This window comes from Berghia stephanieae, chromosome 4 (genome assembly GCF_034508935.2).
Source record: "Berghia stephanieae isolate SIO BIC M18660-M18661 chromosome 4, UCSD_Bste_1.3, whole genome shotgun sequence".
Classification (NCBI taxonomy): domain Eukaryota; kingdom Metazoa; phylum Mollusca; class Gastropoda; order Nudibranchia; family Aeolidiidae; genus Berghia; species Berghia stephanieae.
The window spans coordinates 17671520-17695519 of NC_088363.1; the positions used below are offsets into that span (position 1 = coordinate 17671520).

General features: G+C 37.8%; 1 protein-coding gene across 3 annotated transcripts in view; it reads right to left on the reverse strand.

The window, feature by feature from the left end:
- LOC144970137 (sodium- and chloride-dependent GABA transporter 2-like) overlaps positions 1 to 24000 on the reverse strand; it is an 84226-nt gene that overhangs the window by 24941 nt on the left and 35285 nt on the right. For all 3 annotated transcript variants that reach the window (XM_078909393.1, XM_078909392.1, XM_078909391.1), the window contains exons 2-3: positions 22070 to 22360; positions 11182 to 11313 (exon numbers count right to left, since the gene is read on the reverse strand). In XM_078909393.1, the coding sequence (XP_078765519.1) occupies positions 11182 to 11313; positions 22070 to 22283 (346 nt within the window). In that variant the 5' untranslated portion in view covers positions 22284 to 22360. The remainder of the gene's footprint in view (positions 1 to 11181; positions 11314 to 22069; positions 22361 to 24000) is intronic.

Genomic DNA, 24000 nt, shown 5'->3' on the forward strand with positions numbered 1-24000 from the left:
AGGGGATAGAAGACACGGTAAGTACCTCCCTGCCCACTGTGGAGGTAGGGAGCCCCACTCAGTTTCTTCTACAGAGAGGTCATACAGAATATTTAGTCATTGGTCTGGTTTTTTTAGTCACGTATATATTAGGGGCAGCGTGGCTCAGTGGTACGGTCTTTGCTTCGTACCCGAAAGGTACAGAGTTCAATCACCCGCCGCTGCGCTGAGTGGCCTTGAGCAAGTCACCTAGCCCTAGCTCAAATTGCGGCGCAGCACTGAGGCTGACGCCTGGGTTATTCCAGTCTTCCCTTAAAGGCTCCATACACGCACGGTTTTGATAGGCGTCCGAACCACGATCAGGCAAACCGGGGTGAAAACGCAATGTGTGTGGCCAAATACCTGGCCGATAAACCTAGGTACGGTCGATCGCCCGCACAGCCCGCTTTGCTTAATATTTTTCGAGGCGATCGGCGATCGGGGGCGTGGCAGTATAAAAAATTGGACAATTTTTTTCGGATTTTCGCTGTTTTGACGTCAGATTCGTGATCAGCGTCGAATTTACAATAGGTTTGATACCAAGAACTATGTTTTTACTCCAAAAATTGATGAAATCAGAAATAAATTTTAATTAATATTGAGGCTATGTGGCCGACAGAAAAGTGCCCCTCCCTGTTTTGTGATGGATCAAGTGGTATGACTCTCGCTTTCGGATCGGAAGGTTCAGGTTTCGAGACCCGCTCTGAGTGGCGCAGAGTTGAGTCCTTGGAAAAGGCTCTTTACTCACATTCTCTCACCGTACTCAGGTGTAAAATGAGAACATGGCCGTTCGTTTTCTTTGTTGGGAAAAAATGTCACATCGCCTGACAGGCGTCATGTCTCGTCTTTCAAGTCTAATATTGCTGTTGCCTTGGGACCCCTTGTAAAGCGCTTTGAGCACGTGGATATTGCGCCAAATAAATGCTGTGTTATTATTTTTTTTAATAATATTTTTATAAATGTTGCGCCAGGAAGAGGTAGATGGCAAAAGTTTCGTTCTTGATCATCGTAAAATTTATAAAGGATTTCATACAAAATAAAAAATAGTTTTCATAATTTTCAATGTAATGATATAATAATATGCCAGTTCTTTTTTTTTTTCTTCCTCCTCACCCGTTGACGCGACATGACGGTCGACCTTGACACAGACATTTGGGATTGGCAGATGCCAAAAAGCCTTGACTACGTGATGACAGGGGTGGGCATTGTAACCCTGAATTATACTCTACAAACAACGCCCCCCCCCCCCCCCCCCAAAAAAAAAAAAAAAAAAAAAAAAAAAAAAAAGAGCTGTGTGCGTGTGTGTGGTGGCGGTTGTGGTTGGGGGGGGAGGGGGGTGCGAATGCGAGTAGTCCCGAGGAGTACCCGTTTCACCTGCCACGGGAACACTGTCGATTTGTTTTTAATAATATAATAATAATAATAATAATAAAATAATAATAATAAATAATAATAATAATAATAATAATAATAATAATAATATAATAATAATAATAATAATAATAATAATAATAATAATAATGACGATAAATAACAAATCTTTATTGTCCACAAAATGGAAAAATTTCCGTGGTCTACGTTGCTTTTAAACTTAAATCGGATTGCAAATGTATGGATGTTATGCGTATTGGAAAAATACTCACGACATCTCCATCGGGGTATAACATATTAACACACAAAACTGCAAACGCGAACGTTCATTGTCTGATTGATATAACTTAGTTATAAGTTAATTATAAAATGCTGTCTAAAAGCAATAACAACGGGTTGACTAACGTCCAATTCATTCCTTCTATTGATGCTCTGTGTTAAATTAAAATACTCACAAAGTCCGCCAGCCAGAAATATCACTCCAGCCCAAAGATCTACATGGAATCTTGAACGTTATAGTCTGATATATTTTAATGAGAACTAATCATAAAAATGGGTGTCTAAAAACAATAACAATGAGATGAGTGACGTCAATTTGGTTCCTTCTATAAATATCCAAGAACTTTACTCACTCCATCCGCTCTCTCCTCCTTCAATACATATGAATCTATTCTCTCATCACTTTTTTGTGCGGCTATGCATGTGATCTTGTGAAATGACACTCGCCTTTGGATCGGACGGTACTGGATTCGAGTCCCGCTCTGAGTGGCGCATAATTGAGTCCTTGGAAAAGGCTCTTTACTCGCATTCTCTCACCTTGTTCACTGTTAAAATGAGTACCTCGCTGTTTACAGCGTCGTCTCTGTCGGGAAACAATTGCAATATCGCTTAACAGTCATGTCTCGTCTAACATGTTTTTATGTTGGCCAAAGACCCTTATAAAGTGATTTGAGCACCTTTATTGAATATAGCGGTATATATAGCGCAAGTAAAATTTTCTCTCTCTCTCTCTCTCTCTCTCTCTCTCTCTCTCTCTCTCTCTCTCTCTCTCTCTCTCTCTCTCTCTCTTATTGCTACATATGATGGGAATATCTTGGACGGTTATTGATGCTATGAGTTTAGGTAAAATGCTCACAACATCCACCAGTCGGAAATAACGTACCGTCACACAAAACTACAAGTAACTTGAACGTTAAAAGTCTGATTAATATAATTTAGTGAGAACTAATTACCAAAATGACTGCCTTAATACAATAACAAAGAGTGGAATGATGTCAATTTCGTTCCTTCAACAGTCTAATTGATATAATTTAGTGAGAAGTAATCACTATTGTGCGCAAGACGAAAGATAGAATAACAGACAGTAACTGGGATCGTAGCCTCACTATTAATTAAAATTTATTTCTAATTTCACCAATTTTTGGAGTAAACACACAGTTCTTAGTATCAAACCTATTGTAAATTTGACGCTGATCACGAATCTGACGTGAAAACAGCGAAAATCCGACAAAAATTGTCCACTTTTTTATACTGCCACGCCCCCGATCGCCGATCGCCTAAAAAAATATCTCCCCGTATGTGGGCAAAAATCATCTGCGATAAACGCAGGGATCGGGTCACAGCGACTAGGTCATCCGTCCCGCCTCCAGCGGATGTCGGCGTCTATGGGGGGCTTTAGAATAGACAATAAAGACAAATTTCCCCATGGGGATTAATAAAGGGAATTTATTTTATTTTATTTTTTATTTAGAGATCTATTTTTATTTATCTTATTATTGTTTGTTGTTTGTTTTTGTTTTTTGTTTTTTTTTTTTTTATTGTTGTTTTGAGCCCGAAATGTTCCGTGTTTGGTATTTTGTCCTTTTTTTTTAAGCTGTTATAATCCTTTTCGTTTATTTGAAAAAAAAAACGTCTGTGATGTATGAAGGAAACCAGAATGTTGACTGTATATAATATTAAAGATTGTGACGATTTCCCGATGGTTGGTAAGGAGAGGGTTAAGAAACTAAATTCCATCTAATAAAACAAATAAAATTAACCCAGGGTTTATATTTCTGACTATGAATTCAAATCTCAACGTATGGCTCGGTGGCGCAGCCGCAAAAGTCAAGCAGTGTTAAGCGTGGTCGGTAAGTGGTCGGAAGGGATAACAGGTAATCGTGGAACATACTAACCCCGATGTTGAGTCCTTGGGTAAGACACAACTTTACTTACATAACCCGGATCAGCTCAGGTGTGAATGAGTATCTAATTATACGCGTTGACGGACATCGAAACAGAAATAGCATTAAAAGTAACATGCGACCAGTACTACTAGTCGAGGTATATATATATATATATATATATATATATATATATATATATATATATATATATATATATATATATATATATATATTTGAATTACTTTTGACTATTACAGATCTGTTTCATGCCTTTTACTTTTGGCAATCTACGGTATGAAACAGATCTGTCGGAGTCAATAGTAATTTAATAAATATTATATTTATATATAATATTTACCGCCCCTTTAATACTAAAGTCGAGCACCTTTATTTATACATGTATACAAGAAACAGTGCAATATAGATATTAAATGTTAAGGGACAGAATCAACAGTGTGTAGGACGGGTTTCCTTTTGATTCTATGATTTTACTGTCCCTGCGACGACGTATAGGGAGGGTCATTAAAGCCTTCATTCTAATCCTTTTCATTCCTTTGGGTGTGTGCCTTGTTATCACTCCATAATAACACGTAAAGAAAGCTTAAATACCCTTAGGTAAGAATATGACTGTTGTAAAGGGCCCCGTCCTCTCTCTCTCTCTCTCTCTCTCTCTCTCTCTCTCTCTCTCTCTCTCTCTCTCTCTCTCTCTCTCTCTGTGTGTGTGTGTGTGTATGTGTATCTGTGTGTGTGTGTTTATCTATCTATATATCCATCCATCTATCCATCTTTTATCTTTCTGTCTGTCTATATATCTATTTGTCTGTCCGTCTCTCTTTGTATACATTTTTCAAAACCACTAAGCCCGCCCCCCCCCCCCCCCCCCCGCCACCTCTCTCTCTCTCTCTCTCTCTCTCTCTCTCTCTCTCTCTCTCTCTCTCTCTCTCTCTCCCTCTCTAAATGGCGTTATTAACCTAATTTCTGAGTGTATATCGGGCTTTAGACAAATTATAGACACTGCCATGAAACACATGCTGCTTTTATTGAGGCTAATGTCTGAGTAACCTTATGATTCAATATACGTAACCTATTCATCATTAATCATCCGAAGGACTCGATGCATACGCACCTCCAAGGAGTTTGGAACCGGAAGAGTAGAAGATGTGACGTCACGACTACTTTGCCCTATTTTGTTCCTCAGCTAAGAGCAAAGGGGGCAGCGTGGCTCAACGGTCTTTGCTGCGTACCCGAAAGGTACCGAATTTGATCGCCCGCCGCTGCTCTATGTGGCCTTAAGCAAGTCAACTCGCCCAGCTCAATTTGCGGCGCTGCACTGCGGCTGACGCCTGGGTTATTACAGTCGTCCCTTGGAATAGACCCTAGAGACAAATTCCCCCTATTTCTACTAATATGCCTATCTAATATATAAATGGATAATACATGATACAGTCTAGCATGACAAATAATTTTTTGTTTGTTTGTTGTTTTTGTTGTTTTTGTTTTTTTCATAGAAGGAATTTTTTTTACATTTTTGCACTTGGTGGGTAAATAGTAAAGAAAGAGGTCAACAAAGATCAGAGCAAGTCATAAGGTTCGTGTCAATCGGAAAAGTACTATTATCGTCTTAAAGATAAAGAATATTTGGGTAGGTTCGAACGATAGCGGAACAGGGAAATATTTGACTAACGGGTGGCGTCAGTGTTTAAAATAGGTTATCCTCACTTCGTTCTTATGAAGACTCAGAGTTATAATCGTTAGCTATAGATAGTATGCAGATGACGTCACTCAGGCCTTTGTTATTGTTTTTGCCATCCGCATTTGTGAGTTGTTCTCACCAAACTGTATTAACCAGACTATAAAAGCTCATGGTTACTCAGAGTTTGTGTGTTGGTCCGTTATACTTCCGATGGCAATGTTGTGAACTCCTTGGCCAAGCGCATTCTATCTATACAATCTCTCTGGTAGACTTTAACTAGATATCTGAACAATGGTTACTGGTTCAATAGGTATCCATAAAAATTTAAAAAATTAAAGGGCAATACCCCTGCAGCTACCATGAAATCATGTAAAAGTCTCACACTGACCCTGTCACTATGATCTTCACATAGGCAAATAGTTACAAAACAAAAACAAAAACTTGAAAAACCTTGGGCTTTATATATATATATATATATAATATATATATATAAATATATAATATAACATGCACTAAACGTTCTCAAAGCGCTTTATAATTGTACATTCCAAAAGATATTTCTTCAACAGAGAGGATGTAGGAAATATTAAGTCGTCGATCTGGCTTTTAGTAATGTATTTATGTCTTATTATTTTGTAGTTGTTGGCTGAAGAATGGTTTTGAGCCCCAAACGTTCCGTGTTTTGGTATTTTGTTCTTTTTTTTTTTAAGCTGTTATATTATATTCATTATTGATTATTATTTATTACATTCCACAGCTTCTAGTAGACTAGTATCACTTAATGGTGTTGATTAGGTTGAAGAGATATTTTGAATGAGATGTGTTGGTTAAATTCGCATTTTTTTTTCTATTAGACCGTAAACGAGTAATGTGGAATCTTGCTCCTTTCCTAACTCTCTTTCTTCCTCTATTTCTCTCTCTCTCTCTCTCTCTCTCTCTCTCTCTCTCTCTCTCCCTCTCTCTCTCTCTCTCTATCCCCCTCTCTCCCTCTCCCCCTCTCTCTATCTACCTATCTATCTCTTTATCTATCTATCTTATCTCTCTATCTCAATCTCTCTATCTCACTCTCTCTCTCTCTCTCTCTCTCTCTCTCTCTCTCTCTCTCTCTCTCTCTCTCTCTCTACCTATCTATCTCTTTATCTATCTATCTTATCTCTCTATCTCAATCTCTCTATCTCACTCTTTCTCTCTCTCTCTCTCTCTCTCTCTCTCTCTCTATCTATCTATCTATCTATCTATCTATCTCAATCTCTCTCTGACGCGCCACTTTCAAAATCTTAGTATCAATACATGTTGGGTTTTTTTAGTCATAGAAAATAAAAAACGTCTGCTTTTACACAGAGCAATAGCCACTTTATGTACTCAAGAGTTCTCTATAAGATGTTCCAATGTTATCGACAACACTTAGCATGTAGGACGAGACATGTCATTATTATTGTTATCAACATAAGTGCCTGCTCCACTCCTTTTTCTGAATTAAAAATTCAGCCCAAATACCGGAGCATTTTCAATGATTCAATTGTTTCTATGTTACAACCTTGTGTTGGAGAATATCATTGGCTATTAAGCATAAATATGCTGGCCAACTAACTTCGCGGTGTTTGTGTGTGTGTGTGTGTGTGTGTGTGTGTGTGTGTGTGTGTGTGTGTGTGTGTTGAACCCGTGACCTCAAGAAATCGGATAGAGAAGGCTCTAATAAGAGATAAGAGTAGGGTTATAAACGATCTTTTTTTTTTAATTTTTTTTTTTTTTTTTTTTTTTTTTGGGGGGGGGGGGGGGGGGGGGGGGGGGGGGGGGTCGTGGAGAGCTCATACGGTAGAGTCACGATCTCCCCCGCCAGGCTGAGTTGTCGTACCTGTAAGGTCGCGGGTTAGAGCCCCCATCGCCGCCGCAAAATGTTTATTCTCTATTATTGTCTTCTGGCGCTTTCCTACTCACTTCATTTCTTGACATTATTAAAGCACCTTAACATTTCTTTTTTTCTCAAGAGATAAACAGAACTATATACTCAATTTACACCCGGTTACGGGGAGGGAATCTATATTGAGAGCCTTTTCCCAAGGACTCAACTTTGCGTTGCCCACAGCGGGACTCGAACCAGAGACCTACAGGTCGGAAGGCGAGTGCCTTACATACGATAAGACCACAAAGCGGAACATGTTGGTCTGATCGATGGTGTGCTTCTAGCCAAAATACTCACATCATCTGCCAGCCGAATGTAACGTACAAACACACAAAACTATGTGTAACCTTAAACTTTTCTTGTCTGATTGAAAGCATATAGTGAAAACTACTCATAAAAAGTGCTGGCTAAAAACAATAACAAAGAGCTGAGTGACTTCAATTTCGTTCTTTCTAGAGGTGACAATTTTTATTTCAGCCAGCTACAGAAAACATGTTTCCGTAAATTAAAAAAATTACTATCCAACGGACAGCAAACAATTGCTATTGTCCGTTTCACGCTATAGAAACCGGGATGAACTCCAGCTCCATGGACCAAATGATCCTAAAGGATTACTTTTTTTCAAAAATAGAACTCGTTTCCATAGATTATGAAAAGGTCCACCCGACTGGATTACATCGGGACGAGTCTGACGTCGAAACGCGAATTTAGAGTTTTTAAAAGTAAGAAATAGGAATTTATTGATGGTTGCTTAACTCTCTCCTTACCAGCCATTTTCAGGATTTTCCCCAAAACTTCACACCCAACTAACACAAAAATAGATTTTTTATCACTCAAACACAATAGCAATAAGTTCTTGCGATAAATAATTTCTTTAGCAAAACATGCTCTACAACACTGTTCATTTTCTTTATTATATTTTATTATGTACAATAGAGATTTGAATAAGAAAAATGTTGGTTGTATCATAACGAATGTGACGATTTCCCTATAGTTGGTAAGGACAGGGTTAAGTTACAAATCATCTTCATTCTTCTTCTTAACGAATAGAAATCATCAAGATATAATATGATATAAAGTAGTGGTATTTTGACCCTATTCTAACATCTGTATTTGATCTCTTATTATCATGGCATTGAAATAACCTGTCCCATGTTATTTTTCTAATGTGTGGGGAAGAGTATAATTTGTGATCTAATTTTGAATTTGACGCATTCGTACTAGTCGACGAACAGAATCGTTAACTCTATTATATCGCTGGGCGTGTACTATCGAGACAGCCTAAACTTTAAGATCACCTCTGTTTGTAGGTATACGTTTTCTATCCATCTCAGATAGATGATATCGGTTCATTAAATTTGAATCACTCATAAACTTAGTGATGCGCGACCATCTCCACTTATTCATCCTCCTCTTCCTCCTCCTCCCATTATCCTCCTCCCCCTCCCCCTCATCCACAAACAATTCTCTATCCTTATCATTCTCTCTCTCTCTCTCCCTCTCTCTCTCTCTCTCTCTCTCTCTCTCTCTCTCTCTCTCTCTCTCTCTCTATTATTGTAATCGTCATCGTCATCATCATCATCATCATCATCATCATCATCATCATCATCATCATCATCATAATTATGATTATTTCTATTATTTTTATCATCATCATCATCATCATCATCATCATCACCATCATCATCATCATCATCATCATCATCATCATTATTATTATTGTAAATATTTCTATTATTATTGCTATCAGTTGTTGTTGTTGTTGTTGTTGTTGTTGTTGTTATGACTTGTTCTGAGAAAAAGTCTGGTTATTAGCTAGAATAGGCCAATAGATAGAATGCGCTTGGCCAAGGAGTTCACAACATTGCCATCCGGAAGTATAACGGACCAACACACAAACTCTGTGTAACCATGAACTTTTATAGTCTGGTTAATACAGTTTAGTGAGAACTACTCACAAACGCGGGTGGCAAAAACAATAACAAAGGCCTGAGTGACGTCATCTGCATACTATCTATATAAACTCTTGAACTTGAATTCTGTTACTTTACTTTGGTGTTGTATACCTTTTCACCGTACAAAAGGCAAGAAATATCATAAACAGGTTATATCTGGTTATTTTTATCTTCCTTAAAAGAAAACTGATTGACTCAGTCAAAAGGTGTCGTCGCATACCAAGAGAAAAATGATAGAAAGAAAAGAAAAATAAAGTTATAATGAGGATACGCATAATATATTAAGTTTTGGTAAATTTCTCAGTCAGACGATGTCGCATACCCAAGATGATTGAAAGAAAAGAAAAATAAAGTTATAAAAAGAATATGCATAATATATTAAGCTTTGGTAAATTTCTCAGTCAGACGATGTTGCCTACCCAAGGAAAAAATGATACAAAGAAAACAAAAATAAAGTTATTAAAATTATATGCATAAAATAGGTATTAAGCTTTGATACATTTCTCAAAATGTCATCTTGCCGTTCGTTTTCAATTTGATTTGTTTCTTTCTTTTCGTCTTCTATAATATGTATACCTGTACACATGTGCTTACGGGTACATAACCATACAAGCCCTTCAATTCAATACGTGTTCTTTTAATCAACCTCTGCAAACGTTTATCTTTTAAAGCACACCTCTATCTATTCGACTATCTCAATAACTTCCTTGATTGACAACGTCAGTCACGTATGGTATATATATATATATATATGTGTGTGTGTTTGTGTGTGTGTGTGTGTGTGTGTGTGTGTGTGTGTTGGGGGGGGGGGGTTCCTTTAACTTGTTCTTTTTTTCTTTTCTTTTTTTTTTTTTTTCAACAGTTGATATTTTTCAAAGATGTGGGAAAAAAAGCAGACTAACCAGTAAATAGCCGTACGATGTAAAGACACGCATTTTAAAATTTGGCCAGAAAAAAAACTCGTCCTTGAAATATCGATTGATTAAAAATGTCCTTCATCTTGGGAAGACGTCTCAGGTTTGAGAGTATTTGCCAAGATGGGAGTAATTTGAATCGATCGATATTTGTAGGACGAGTTTTACGGCCAAATTTGGAAATAAGTGTCTTTTACAGAGCACGGCTATGGATTAGTTTGGCATCAAAAGATCCCTGACATGAGACCGTTTTTCTTGTTTTTGGTTTTTTTTTTTTTTTTTTTGTTTTTTTTTTTGTTTGTTTTTTTTTTTTCTCTTCGCTTACTTTGTTTTGTTTTTGTTTTGTTTTTTGTTTTGTGGTTTTTGTTGGGTTTTTTTGGTGGTTTTCTTTTTGTTTTGTTTTTTGTTTGGGATGATAATTGTTTTTGGGGTGTGTGGGTTGTTTGTTTTTTTTAATTTTAGGGATATTACGGCACTTGCGACACTAATAGGTCATTTCAAGGCCACAAAAGGAAGAAGATGTGGGTAGAGTTGTAGATCTGTAGTTAAAAGCACCAAAGAAAAAGCAAGAGAAAGGTGAAACTGGTTGAAATAGGGAACAGAAGATTTCGTGATGTGGCACTGATGTCCCTGTTTAATCTTGGCATGACCTAAAAGTCCCACCAGGTACAACCAGGGGAGACACTCAAACGTTTACAACAAAAATGTATAGTACAATACATAATAAACAATATTATAAAATAATAATCATAAAAGAACAAAACAGTAAGATATATATATATATATATATATATATATATATATATATATATATATATATATAGTATATATTATATATATATGTATATATATATATATATATATATATATATATATATATAGATGGATAGAGAGAGAGAGAGAGAGAGAGAGAGAGAGAGAGAGAGAGAGAGAGAGAGAGAGAAGAGTTACAAGGAAAAATTAAATGTATTACTAAAACGGTATTATACATTTGACTGTCTTCCTCGCAGCTAAGGATCTACATCATGACTAGGAAAAACCGAGAAATCTCAATCCAAAACAAATACAAAGAAACAAGGGAAAAGAAAATATATATATATGAGGAATAGCGAATACAGCAAGTGACCTCCTGACAGCCATGGAAGGTCAGAAGACGTCTTACCTTGAAATATAGGTACAAGATTCCAAGCTTGAAGGCCACCTTTGCTCATGAATTGTCCGACCGCTACCTCCAAATAGAATAGAGGGATTCCACCAAATATCACAAACAGGAAGTAAGGGATGAGAAATGCACCTGGGGGATGGATAAAATTAGCAAGTTATTCAGAATAATGTTGTTTTGCAAGGTATATTTAGTAGTAGTAGTAGTAGTAGTAGTAGTAGTAGTAGTAGTAGTAGTAGTAGTAGTAGTAGTAGTAGTAGTAGTAGTAGTAGTAATGGTAGTAGTAGTAGTAGTAATAGAATAGTAATAGTAGTAGTAGTAATAGTAGAAGTAGTAATAGTAGAAGTAGTAATAGTAGTGATAGTAACGGTAATAGTAATGGTAGTAATAATGGTTGTAGTAATGGTAGTTGTAGTAATGGCATTAGTAGTAGTAGTAGTAGTAGTAGTAGTAGTAGTAGTAGTAGTAGTAGTAGTAGTAGTAGTAGTAGTAGTAGTAGTAGTAGTAGTAGTAGTAGTAGTAGTAGTAGTAGTAGTAGTAGTAGTAGTAGTATTTTTTGGGAGGGGATAAAATTGTCAGAATATATTTTATGATATTTAATCTTATTTTATTTATTTATTTATTTATTTGTTTTTGTTGTTTTTTTTTTTTGTTTCAGAGAGAGGGAGAGGGAGAGAGAGAGGAGAGAGGGTGTATGTTTGTGAGTGTGTGTGTATGTGTGTGAGAGAGAGAGAGAGAGAGAGAGAGAGAGAGAGAGAGAGAGAGAGAGAGAGAGAGAGAGAATTATAGACTAGCTAACTATCAGAAACAGGGGTATGAATTCGACTAAATCAGTACAGCTATAACTATGATAATCAATCTAGGACGCAAACAATAACAACATAGGAAGTTAAGCTTTCGATAGGATTAAAGCCCGCAGGCTGAAAAAAAATTTATGACTACAGTAAAGAAGGAACATTTAAATATAATTCATAATAATGTATAACTCTCTCTCTCTCTCTCTCTCTCTCTCTCTCTCTCTCTCTCTCTCTCTCTACTTTATATAGATAGATAGATAAATAGATAGATAGATAGATCCACCGATCTATCTTTCTCGCTGTATCTCTTTCTCTCCCTCTCTCTCTCCCTCTCTCTCTCTCTCTCTCTCTCTCTCTCTCTCTCTCTTTCTCCCTCACCCTTTCACTCTCCCTCTCTCACTCTCCCTTTCTCTCTTTCTCTATCGCTTTCTCTCTCTCTCTCTCTCTCTCTCTCTCTCTCTCTCTCCCCTCTCTCTCTCTCTCTCTCTCTCTCTCTCAGCTCTTTATATATATCACAAATACACATGCACTCTATACACATACACACATAAACACGCACGTACACAAAACCCCACACCAAAAAGACACACACACGTACAAACACACACAGACAAGAAAGAAGCATATATAATTTCTACAATTTGAATTTATTCATGAATACTTCACGAAATTAATCAATAAAATAACATCTATAGAAAAGGCACTGTACAAATAATTGCGGTAAACGTCTTTGTCTATCATAAGCAAACTTAGCTCTTTTCCTTTCAACGACAATAATAGTATCCGCAAATCAACGTTTTAAAATATAGCAGGCATAACACAAGTCTATTACTAAAGAAAAATGCAATACTGGCTTTCTTTTAAAATGTGACAACATAGAATGTCAGATACTCGATGGCTTAACCACTCAGCGACGGGATTCGATTTCAATCACATCTGAGATGGCATCGTACCAGTTTGTTGATTTCATTATAAATTTTTTTTTTTTTAATTGAGCTTTTATATAGCGTACTATCCACTAAACGTGCTCAAAGCGCTTTACAAGGGTCCCCTGGCCAACAGCAACACTTAACATGTAGGACGGAACATGACGCCTGTTAGGCGATAATACAATTTTTTATCCCACAGAGACAACGCTGTTAAAGGCCAGGTACTCATTTTACACCTGGGTACGGTGAGAGAATGTGAGTAAAGAGCCTTTTCCAAGGACTCAACTATGCGCCGAGCGATGCTCGAATCCAGGACCTTCCGATCCGAATACCACAAGACCACATAGCCGCAAGAGGCTAGGTAACTGCGATGCAACCAGGACTTCAGTGAAGGAAGCGAGTGTCGCATTGCACATCATGAGTCGTCCCATCGTCTAAAAACGGCGTTGTGTCGATGTGAAATCCAAGCCAAATGATGATTTCAAAGTTAAAATGACAAGAAATTTAAGATTACGGTTTTGTCATTTCAAGAAAGTATATCTCTTGTCCCCGATAAAACAGTATACACTTACTCAAGTCTCATACTTGTGTATATATTTTGTGCGATTATGTGGTCTTGCAGTATGATCGGATCGGAAAGTCCTGGATTCGAGTCCCGCTCTGAGCTGCGCATAGTTGAATCCTTAGAAAAGTCTTTACTCACATTCGCTATCTATAGTACCTTGTCGTTAACAGTGTTGTCTCTGTCCAAAAAAATGTAATATCGCCTAGCAAGCGTCATGTCTCGTAAAAATCTTTTACTCTTGCTGTTGGCAAGAGACCCTTTTTGTAAAGCGCTTTGGTGATTTTAGTGAATATTGATCTTTATAAAAGCTTAAGTACATGAATTTTATTTTTGAATATCTAAATCACTCTGACCGTTTTGAAGCAGTTGCTCTCATATTTATACTAATCTTGGGGGGGGGGGGGGGGGGAAAGTAAGAGTCTAAATTTATAAACAAGAATAACAAGCGAAATAGTGGATTCGAAAGAAAAAATCAGTCCCACATATATATATTATGTAAATTACAAATGCTTTTATAAATGGGATGGGATACAGTTCAATAAGTTTTACGATGGTATTTTCTATATAAAGGAGTCACTGAACTTTAAAATGTGGCTTCGGTTGATGCAGTTTGTGGACGGTCACTGTGACCTGCCCCATGTTGGTGGAGACAGCATCAGTTACAGTAAAACACTTAATCAACCTTTGAACTATCGAATGCTGCTTAAAACTGTGTAAACACGCCTATTACCTTATGGCATGTCTATTTTCAAGTTGTCAGTTTCAGTAAAATAAATAAAATGAAATATAATAAACATTTTCAGAAGGACACATAAACATCAATATGAAAAGATGTGCTGTTTGTTTGAGGGGGTTAACTTTTTCAACCGAACCAGAGGAAACCTGGAAAATTTATGTCGCTACAATCTATAGTGGACTGCCATTTTCACTCGTTTCTGCCCTCAACTAAAAGACTGGCGAATAACTTGGATAGCTCCCGGTAAAACAATTGCGAATGTTGAGCTAATGAGTCTTCCACGCTTGAAGTAGGAGGAGACGAAGAAGAAGAAGAAGAAGAAGAAGAAGAAGAAGAAGAAGAAGAAGAAGAAGAAGAAGAAGAATTAAGTCGAGGTAACCCACGTGCCGAAAAGTGCATTTCAAGTTTAAAAGATCAGAAATGTGGCCCGTCATCTCAAAGCGGTATTATGGTTTTGGGAATTGAATTCATAAACAACCAACATGAAACTTGACGTGAATTTCTTTTCATTTATGGTGGAGGAAAAAATACAATATTTTACATTTGCAAAAGACTAAATAGTTGGGGTTTTTTGTTGTTGGTTTTTTTTTGTTTTTTTTTTTTTTTTTTTTTTTTTTTTTTTTGGTTTTTTTTTGGTTTGTTTTTTTGGGGGGAGGGCATTTTTTGAAATGTATTTTTATTGTTTGTTTGTTTTTTTATTTTGTTATTCTCGCCAATAAAACTACGAAACAACATGTGTAATATTATTAAAAAGGACAAAACTGAATTTTATATGGGATGGGCACAAAGACAACATGGATTATAAAGATAACTCCTCATTTACTTTTTTATAAATCTCAATAAGTTACCGTGGTGCTGTTTTTTTTTTTTTTGTTTTTTTTTTTTTTTTTTTGTTTTTAAGGGCTTTACGGCGCTAGCAACACATTAAGGTCATATCAGCGCCAGTAAAAAGGAAGAAAATGGGACAGTAAAAAGTTCTAGAATTATAAATAAAGTAAGAAGTAAAAGTAAGACATAGGGGAACTGGGATGAAATAGGGATCAGATGTAGATTCCAAGAGCACACTATCAAAGTACTAAGTATGAGATCACCTAAAAGTCTCATCCAGACACAAGCACAGGTCCCCACTAAGAGGAATACACTCAAATGTTTACAAATCATATATAATACATAAACAAAACATAATACAGTGCATAACAGAGAGATGATTTACAAGGGGGAAAAAATATTATCTCCCAAAATAACTATACATTTGACTGTTTTCCTCCCAGCCAGAGTATCAGGCCAGGGCCAGGACAAAACCAAGTAATCTCATTCTAAGACAAAGACAGAAAGCATGTTGGAAAAAAGGTATATGGGGATAGGAGACACAGTATGTACCTCCATGCCCACTATGGGAGGTCAGGAACCCCACCCAGTTACCGTGGTGCGGTCTTTGTAACAAAATGTACAAAGACATAAATTATTAAATAGTCTGACGACTCTTGCTTAGGACAACTTCTATGACAAAAGCAGGGCTATCGATATCCACCCATTTTGTTGTATATCGCAGTAATCAACCGCGCACTGTGATGGAAACTAAGACCGCCGCAATTCGAGGGTCGTTTGTTTATTGCATTTGAAATTTTTAAAAAAGCAATTAATAAGTACCATGTTGGTCGTGTAATCTATCGTTTGATTAATAAGATATCACTTTTAAAATGTTATTATATACATACTTTATATTCAAATAAAAATATAACCAACAAACTTATTTTGATGAACAGTTCACAGTTAAATCGGTTCTCAGCGATCTTTTTGCCTGAGTTACCGAACTGTGAAGTCAATGATTTCATAGCGTGTAATCTGAATCTTGGATGCATTCCTTATAATTTTCAATCTTTGCAACACATCACTGTGTGGTGAACTTTTCATCAAAATAAGTTTATTGGTTATATTTTTATTTTATAAAAGAATGTATATAACAACATGTTGGAAAAAATGATTTATCAAATATAATTAGTGATATCTCATTTCCACAGTTGATAAGAGAGACGCATGCGCAATGCTATGTTGACGTTCTTTCTGAAAGGATGGACACGGTAAACAGCCGAGACGATACGCTCTACGATTGTGATGAAAGCAAACGAAATTCACACAAAATATAATAGAAATTTATCTTATAAGATATGCTTCACAAACAAGCTTTCCAAAATGGATTTTGTGAATACCTGATTCTTTAAAAACATTTTCATAGAACATAGATATATGATCGGCTGCCTGTATTATGTCTGTATTATGTTGGGGTAAAACAGACGATAAAATCGAATTTTTGTGCGGCTATGTGGTCTAGTGGTATGACACTCGCTTTCGGATCGGAAGGTCCTGGGTTCGAGCCTCGCTCGGCGCATAGTTGAGTCTTTGGAAAAGGCTCTTTACTCACATTCTCTCACCGTACTCAGGTATAAAATAAGTGCCTGGCCGTTAACAGCGTTGTCTCTGTCCGAAAAAAAATGGAATATCGCCTAACAGGCGTCATGTCCCATCCTACATGTTAAGTGTTTCTGTTGGCCAGTGACCCTTTGTAATGCGATTTGAGCTCGTTTAGTGGATATTGCGCTATAGTAAAGTTCAATTTAAAAATCGATGGTCAGCAGATCAAACCTCTGATGTCCCGATTTTCACGATCGGTGGATCAAACCTCTGACGACCCGATTTTCACGATCAGTGGATCAAACCTCTGAAGTCCCGATTTTCACGATCGGTGGATCAAACCTCTGAAGTCCCGATTTTCACGATCGGTGGATCAAACCTCTGAAGTCCCGATTTTCACGATCGGTGGATCAAACCTCTGAAGTCCCGATTTTGACGATCAGTGGATCAAACCTCTGAAGTCCCGATTTTCACGATCGGTGGATCAAAATTCGGATGTCTACATACGAATTTTGCGCACCGTGTTTTATATTAATTTTTGGCGGATCAGACCTTACGTCATGCATGAGAAATTTTCAGTCAAGGCTTTGCAAAAATTATTCCACTTCTTGGATTAAGCCTTTGTCTTCATCAAACCATTTGCCAGCTAAGTGTCTTTTGAGATATGAAGATATGGTAGTCGGAAAGGGCTAGATAAGGCTTATGATGAGGCAAAATCTCCGACAGATATTTTCGAATCCACTCTTTGGCCATGTTTGCTGAATGGGGTTAGCACTGTTGTGTTGCATTTTGTTATATCGTCCTAGAGGTTTCCGTCGCACCGCTTCTCTCAGTTTGTTGAGTTAGGAACTATATCAACAGGACAGCTCTTGTGTCCCAGGACAAGTGTCATCAAAGTTGAAGCCGATGGCTGCATTTTGAACTTTTTAGCTGGGAGTGATGATGGACTATTCCATGTCTTTGAGTCCCTTATGTTTCAGGTTTCATGTGATGAACCTGAATCGCGTGATTATATATATTCGAGAAATGTTCTGTAACCTCCACCAAAGTCACCATCAGTCAGGCTCTACTGACATATCCACTCTTGCATCGTTCTAAAAGTGTTTGAGCTGCCTGAGCACGCTTCACTTTGTGCCTTTTTGTAAGTTGTTTAGAGACCCTTCGAGCAGATAGATACCATGCTAAATGATAATAGTTAAAATACAAGCAATAACTCGCATTTTCGATATGCCTATACCCTTGGATAAATGCACCAACCCGTCCAGTGTCAGCTTCTGTCCTTGAGGTCTGTGGCCTTTCTGAACGCGGATCGTCTTTCAAGTTTGAATGACCTTCTCTGAAAAAATTGGATAACTGATATAACTGATATAACTTGTTTTATTATTTATCACACAATCACCACAAGCGGCCATTAATTTTGAGTGAATTTTAGATGGGGTGCTCCTTTTCGCATTCAACACTCGACTAATAGCCTAAACTTCACTCAAACAATATACAGAACTTACAAAACCATGAATAAATCAAGAAAATCAACTGCCAATATGATCATAATGCACAGGAACATAGATGCATATATGTACTTTTGATATTTATTAAAATTCTTGAGATACTGCCGCTGAGTTTTGAATAACAATTTTTTTATTTAAGTGCACCATAATTTACAACCACTTAAAATTAGATCAACAATTTGTGATATTCAAAGAAAACTATTAACCACAAGAATGTCAAATTTTCACTGATGTTTAGAAAGACAACTGATTTTTCAAATCAAAATAATGAAGTGAAAGAGTCTGTTATTGTTTTCCCGCTATACAGACATATTATAAGACTATAAATATCCATAATTGCCCCCATTGGACACGGCACTGCCTGATGCCAGTTGAACTCCAATGACCTCATGCAGGTAGCGAGCAGGGAGGGTTATTGGTCCCTTGGGAGTTCCAACTGAAATAGCGCTGATTCCACGCAGTGTGTGAACTTTTCATCAAAATAAGTTTATTGGTTATATTTTTATTTTATAAAAGAATGTATATAACAACATGTTGGAAAAAATGATTTATCAAATATAATTAGTGATATCTCATTTCCACAGTTGATAAGAGAGACGCATGCGCAATGCTATGTTGACGTTCTTTCTGAAAGGATGGACACGGTAAACAGCCGAGACGATACGCTCTACGATTGTGATGAAAGCAAACGAAATTCACACAAAATATAATAGAAATTTATCTTATAAGATATGCTTCACAAACAAGCTTTCCAAAATGGATTTTGTGAATACCTGATTCTTTAAAAACATTTTCATAGAACATAGATATATGATCGGCTGCCTGTATTATGTCTGTATTATGTTGGGGTAAAACAGACGATAAAAATCGAATTTTTGTGCGGCTATGTGGTCTAGTGGTATGACACTCGCTTTCGGATCGGAAGGTCCTGGGTTCGAGCCTCGCTCGGCGCATAGTTGAGTCTTTGGAAAAGGCTCTTTACTCACATTCTCTCACCGTACTCAGGTATAAAATAAGTGCCTGGCCGTTAACAGCGTTGTCTCTGTCCGAAAAAAAATGGAATATCGCCTAACAGGCGTCATGTCCCATCCTACATGTTAAGTGTTTCTGTTGGCCAGTGACCCTTTGTAATGCGATTTGAGCTCGTTTAGTGGATATTGCGCTATAGTAAAGTTCAATTTAAAAATCGATGGTCAGCAGATCAAACCTCTGATGTCCCGATTTTCACGATCGGTGGATCAAACCTCTGACGACCCGATTTTCACGATCGGTGGATCAAACCTCTGAAGTCCCGATTTTCACGATCGGTGGATCAAACCTCTGAAGTCCCGATTTTCACGATCGGTGGATCAAACCTCTGAAGTCCCGATTTTCACGATCGGTGGATCAAACCTCTGAAGTCCCGATTTTGACGATCAGTGGATCAAACCTCTGAAGTCCCGATTTTCACGATCGGTGGATCAAAATTCGGATGTCTACATACGAATTTTGCGCACCGTGTTTTATATAATTTTTGGCGGATCAGACCTTACGTCATGCATGAGAAATTTTCAGTCAAGGCTTTGCAAAAATTATTCCACTTCTTGGATTAAGCCTTTGTCTTCATCAAACCATTTGCCAGCTAAGTGTCTTTTGAGATATGAAGATATGGTAGTCGGAAAGGGCTAGATAAGGCTTATGATGAGGCAAAATCTCCGACAGATATTTTCGAATCCACTCTTTGGCCATGTTTGCTGAATGGGGTTAGCACTGTTGTGTTGCATTTTGTTATATCGTCCTAGAGGTTTCCGTCGCACCGCTTCTCTCAGTTTGTTGAGTTAGGAACTATATCAACAGGACAGCTCTTGTGTCCCAGGACAAGTGTCATCAAAGTTGAAGCCGATGGCTGCATTTTGAACTTTTTAGCTGGGAGTGATGATGGACTATTCCATGTCTTTGAGTCCCTTATGTTTCAGGTTTCATGTGATGAACCTGAATCGCGTGATTATATATATTCGAGAAATGTTCTGTAACCTCCACCAAAGTCACCATCAGTCAGGCTCTACTGACATATTCACTCTTGCATCGTTCTAAAAGTGTTTGAGCTGCCTGAGCACGCTTCACTTTGTGCCTTTTTGTAAGTTGTTTAGAGACCCTTCGAGCAGATAGATACCATGCTAAATGATAATAGTTAAAATACAAGCAATAACTCGCATTTTCGATATGCCTATACCCTTGGATAAATGCACCAACCCGTCCAGTGTCAGCTTCTGTCCTTGAGGTCTGTGGCCTTTCTGAACGCGGATCGTCTTTCAAGTTTGAATGACCTTCTCTGAAAAAATTGGATAACTGATATAACTGATATAACTTGTTTTATTATTTATCACACAATCACCACAAGCGGCCATTAATTTTGAGTGAATTTTAGATGGGGTGCTCCTTTTCGCATTCAACACTCGACTAATAGCCTAAACTTCACTCTTTGACCCCCCCCCCCCCCCCCCCCCCCCCCCCCCCCCCCGGACTGGTAGCCATGATGGTTGTTGTGCAGTCAAAAGTAGGTCATATCATCAATCTATAGTGCGGTACATTCGCGACATCATACAGGGACCTTCCATGTGTATTACCTTACAATTTGTTTTCATTATTTCCCGAGTTAGCATTTTTACTTTTTTTTTGGTACAACGCCGGTATAATTTAAAGATGACCCAGTTTAACACGGAAAATTGGCCATAATGCTATTCAGCAATCATAACAGATTCAAATCCGTGGGAAGGATTTTACTTGCATCTTCATCATCTATTCACGAAAATAGAAGATCCATCTTTAATTATAACATCGCAATTCCATTAATTCTGCACAAATGATCTCGATAGTGTGGCAATGTGTTAGGGCGTTAGCAATGTCGTATTTAATCGTTTGACCCGCCCATCCGTAATTTCCTGAGTTAGTTCTGTTGCGCCTTAGAAATGTCTATTATCAGATTGACTCGCTGGAAAGAATAGGTGGAGATGATTGAACTATTGAGGCGTAAATTTACAGTGTGCTGCGAAAGGAAAGTGCTTAGCTTTCCTATAAGGTAGGGGGCCCGAATTTCGACACTGGCCCTAAAGTCGACAATCTTAGAGAGCCTGCATTCAAACCTGTTTTTCACCTAAATTTATGTTTTCGGACATAAAAACCCATTGTACCTATCAAGGAATTAAAAGTAGCCTTGCTACACACACACACACACACACACACACACACGTACACATACACATACACACACATGCACACATAATATATACAAATAATAATGATAAAGGTAATTTGCGACTGTTTCTCATTCTTTCGGACGTCGCTGATGCGTCTAAGCCATAGCCCTACTCTTTTAGTACGCCATGGTCTAAGCCCGTCTCGCTATTCTCTCTACTCCTAATGCCCCCACCTCATTGTTATTCTCCTTCTTCACAAGAGAAGAAGAAGAAGAAGAAGAAGAAGCAGAAAATGATGAAGTAGTAATAGTAGTAGTTGCTGTTTTAGTAGTAGTAGTAGTAGTAGTAGTAGTAGTAGTAGTAGTAGTAGTAGTAGTAGTAGTAGTAGTAGTAGTAGTAGTAGTAGTAGTGGTGGTGGTGGTGGTGGTAGTAGTCGTAGTAGTAGTAGTAGTAGTAGTAGTAGTAGTAGTAGTAGTAGTAGTAGTAGTAGTAGTAGTAGTAGTAGTTGTTGTTGTTGTTGTTGTTGTAGCAGTAGTGGTGGTAGTAGTTGTAGCAGCATTAGTAGTAGTAGTAGTAGTAGTAGTAGTAGTAGTAGTAGTAGTAGTAGTAGTAGTAGTAGTAGTAGTAGTAGTTGCTGTTGTTGTTGTGATAGCATGCCCCTCCCTCTCCACCCCCCCGGGGGGGGGGGGAGAGAGAGAGAGAGAGAGGGGGGGGGGTCTCGTTTCTAGTGATCCCAATATTGCTTTCCAGCACATTGCAACTTACCTCCACCATTTTTGTAGCATAGGTATGGAAATCGCCAGACATTTCCTAGACCCACAGAAAATCCAATACAAGCCAATAAGAAATCAAGGCCTCGGCTCCATGTCTCTCTCTTGTTCTGACCCTTTTCCAAGGCTTCCTCTTCCGCTTGCTTTTCAGGATCCACTTCTTCGATTTCCACGGGGTTTGGTTTCTCGCCTACAGCGGGGTTACTCATGATTGAAGCTTATCAAAAGTCTTCCAGACGGGATGTTTTGTCCTCAGATTGTTCTGTTGTGTCCACCGAGTTAGTTCCTGAAATAATAGTTTAGTATACAGTATGTAAATAGTAAATAATATATAAACCATATTCCAAAAACCACAAAATGGAAAACTCGAAATGCCAACTCGCCATTTGAAAAGGAACCACAATAAAACAAGAAACTCGGCATTTAATTTTGAAATCCCCCACAAGAACAATAGTATATGGTTTCAGAATCTATTTCCATGGGTGGGATCTTATCACCTTCCATGGTGGGCAGGAGATCACGTGCTGTGTCTTCTATCCCCCTATATCTGATTTCTGAGCCGCTTTCTGTCTTTGTCGTGGAATTAGATTATGTTTTAGTCGTGGTCCTTGCCAGACAAATATATAGCGATAGTTGTAGGAGGTAACATTCTTTTCACTGTAAATGATCTCTGTTATTTACTGATAGTTATTTTTTTTTATTTTGAACATATAAACGTTTGAGTGCATTCCTCTTTTTGGGATCCTTTGATGGTGTCTGGATGAGACTTTTAGGTTATCTCAAATTTATTAGATAGTACATTGATGGCATGCTCTTGGAATTTACATAATTTCCCTAAATGAACCAATTCCCTTCGTCTTTCTTTTTCTTGGGTGCATTGATTAATAATTCTAGAATTTTTTTACCATCCCATTTCCTTCCTATTTAATGGCACTGATATGACCTAAATTTATTTCGTACGGTAAAACCCTTTAAAATATAACAAAATCATATTCATTGCTTTCAATAAAACAAACGTAACTGAAGTTGTAAGTTCTCTTTTGTGTATCTAGGTCACTTCGACAGTTTACCATTTTGAAGATTGTTTTGTTCATTTTTATGTTTTGAAACTGCGCTTGCGACACATTTAGGTCATATCAGCGCTAGTAAAAAGGAAGAAACTGGGATAGGAAAAACTTCTAGAATTACAATTAAAGCACCCAAGAAAAAGTAAGATAAAGGGGAACTGGTTCAAATAGGCAACAGATGTAGATTCTGAGAGCACACTATCATTTTACTCAGTTTGAGATCACCTAAATGTCTCATTCTGACACAAGCACAAGTCCCCAATAAGAGGAAAACTCTCAAATATTTACAAATAATATATGTAGTACAAAAAAACAATACGGTACATATAAGAGCGAGATGATTTACAAGACAAAATATATCATCTCCCAAAAATCTAACTATAGATTTCACTGTTTCCCTCCCAGTCAAGGCCTCCGGCCAGGGCCAGGACGAAACTAAGTAAACCCATTCCAAGGCAAAGACAGAAAGCAACTCGGTAAACAGATATTATAAGGGGATAGAAGACAGCGAGACCTCCTGCCCACCATGGGAGGTCAAAGAACGCACGCAGCCGTTTTGAAGAAGAAGAAGAAGAAGAAGAGAGAAGATGAGGAGGAGGAGGAGGATGAGAAGAAGGAGGAGAAGGTGGAGGAGGGGGAGGATGAGGATGTGGATGAAAGATATGGTGGAGGAGGAGGAAGAGGAGGAGGAGGAGAAGAAGAAGAAGAAGAAAGAGAGAGAGGAGGAGGAGGAGGAGGAGGAGGAGGAGGAGGAGGAGGAAGAGGAGGAGGAGGAGGAGACGTACAGTTGGTATAAATCAAAGTAGTTTAACCACTTCTCAAAAGCAGGGTCCTTAACTGGTAAATATTAATCATACCA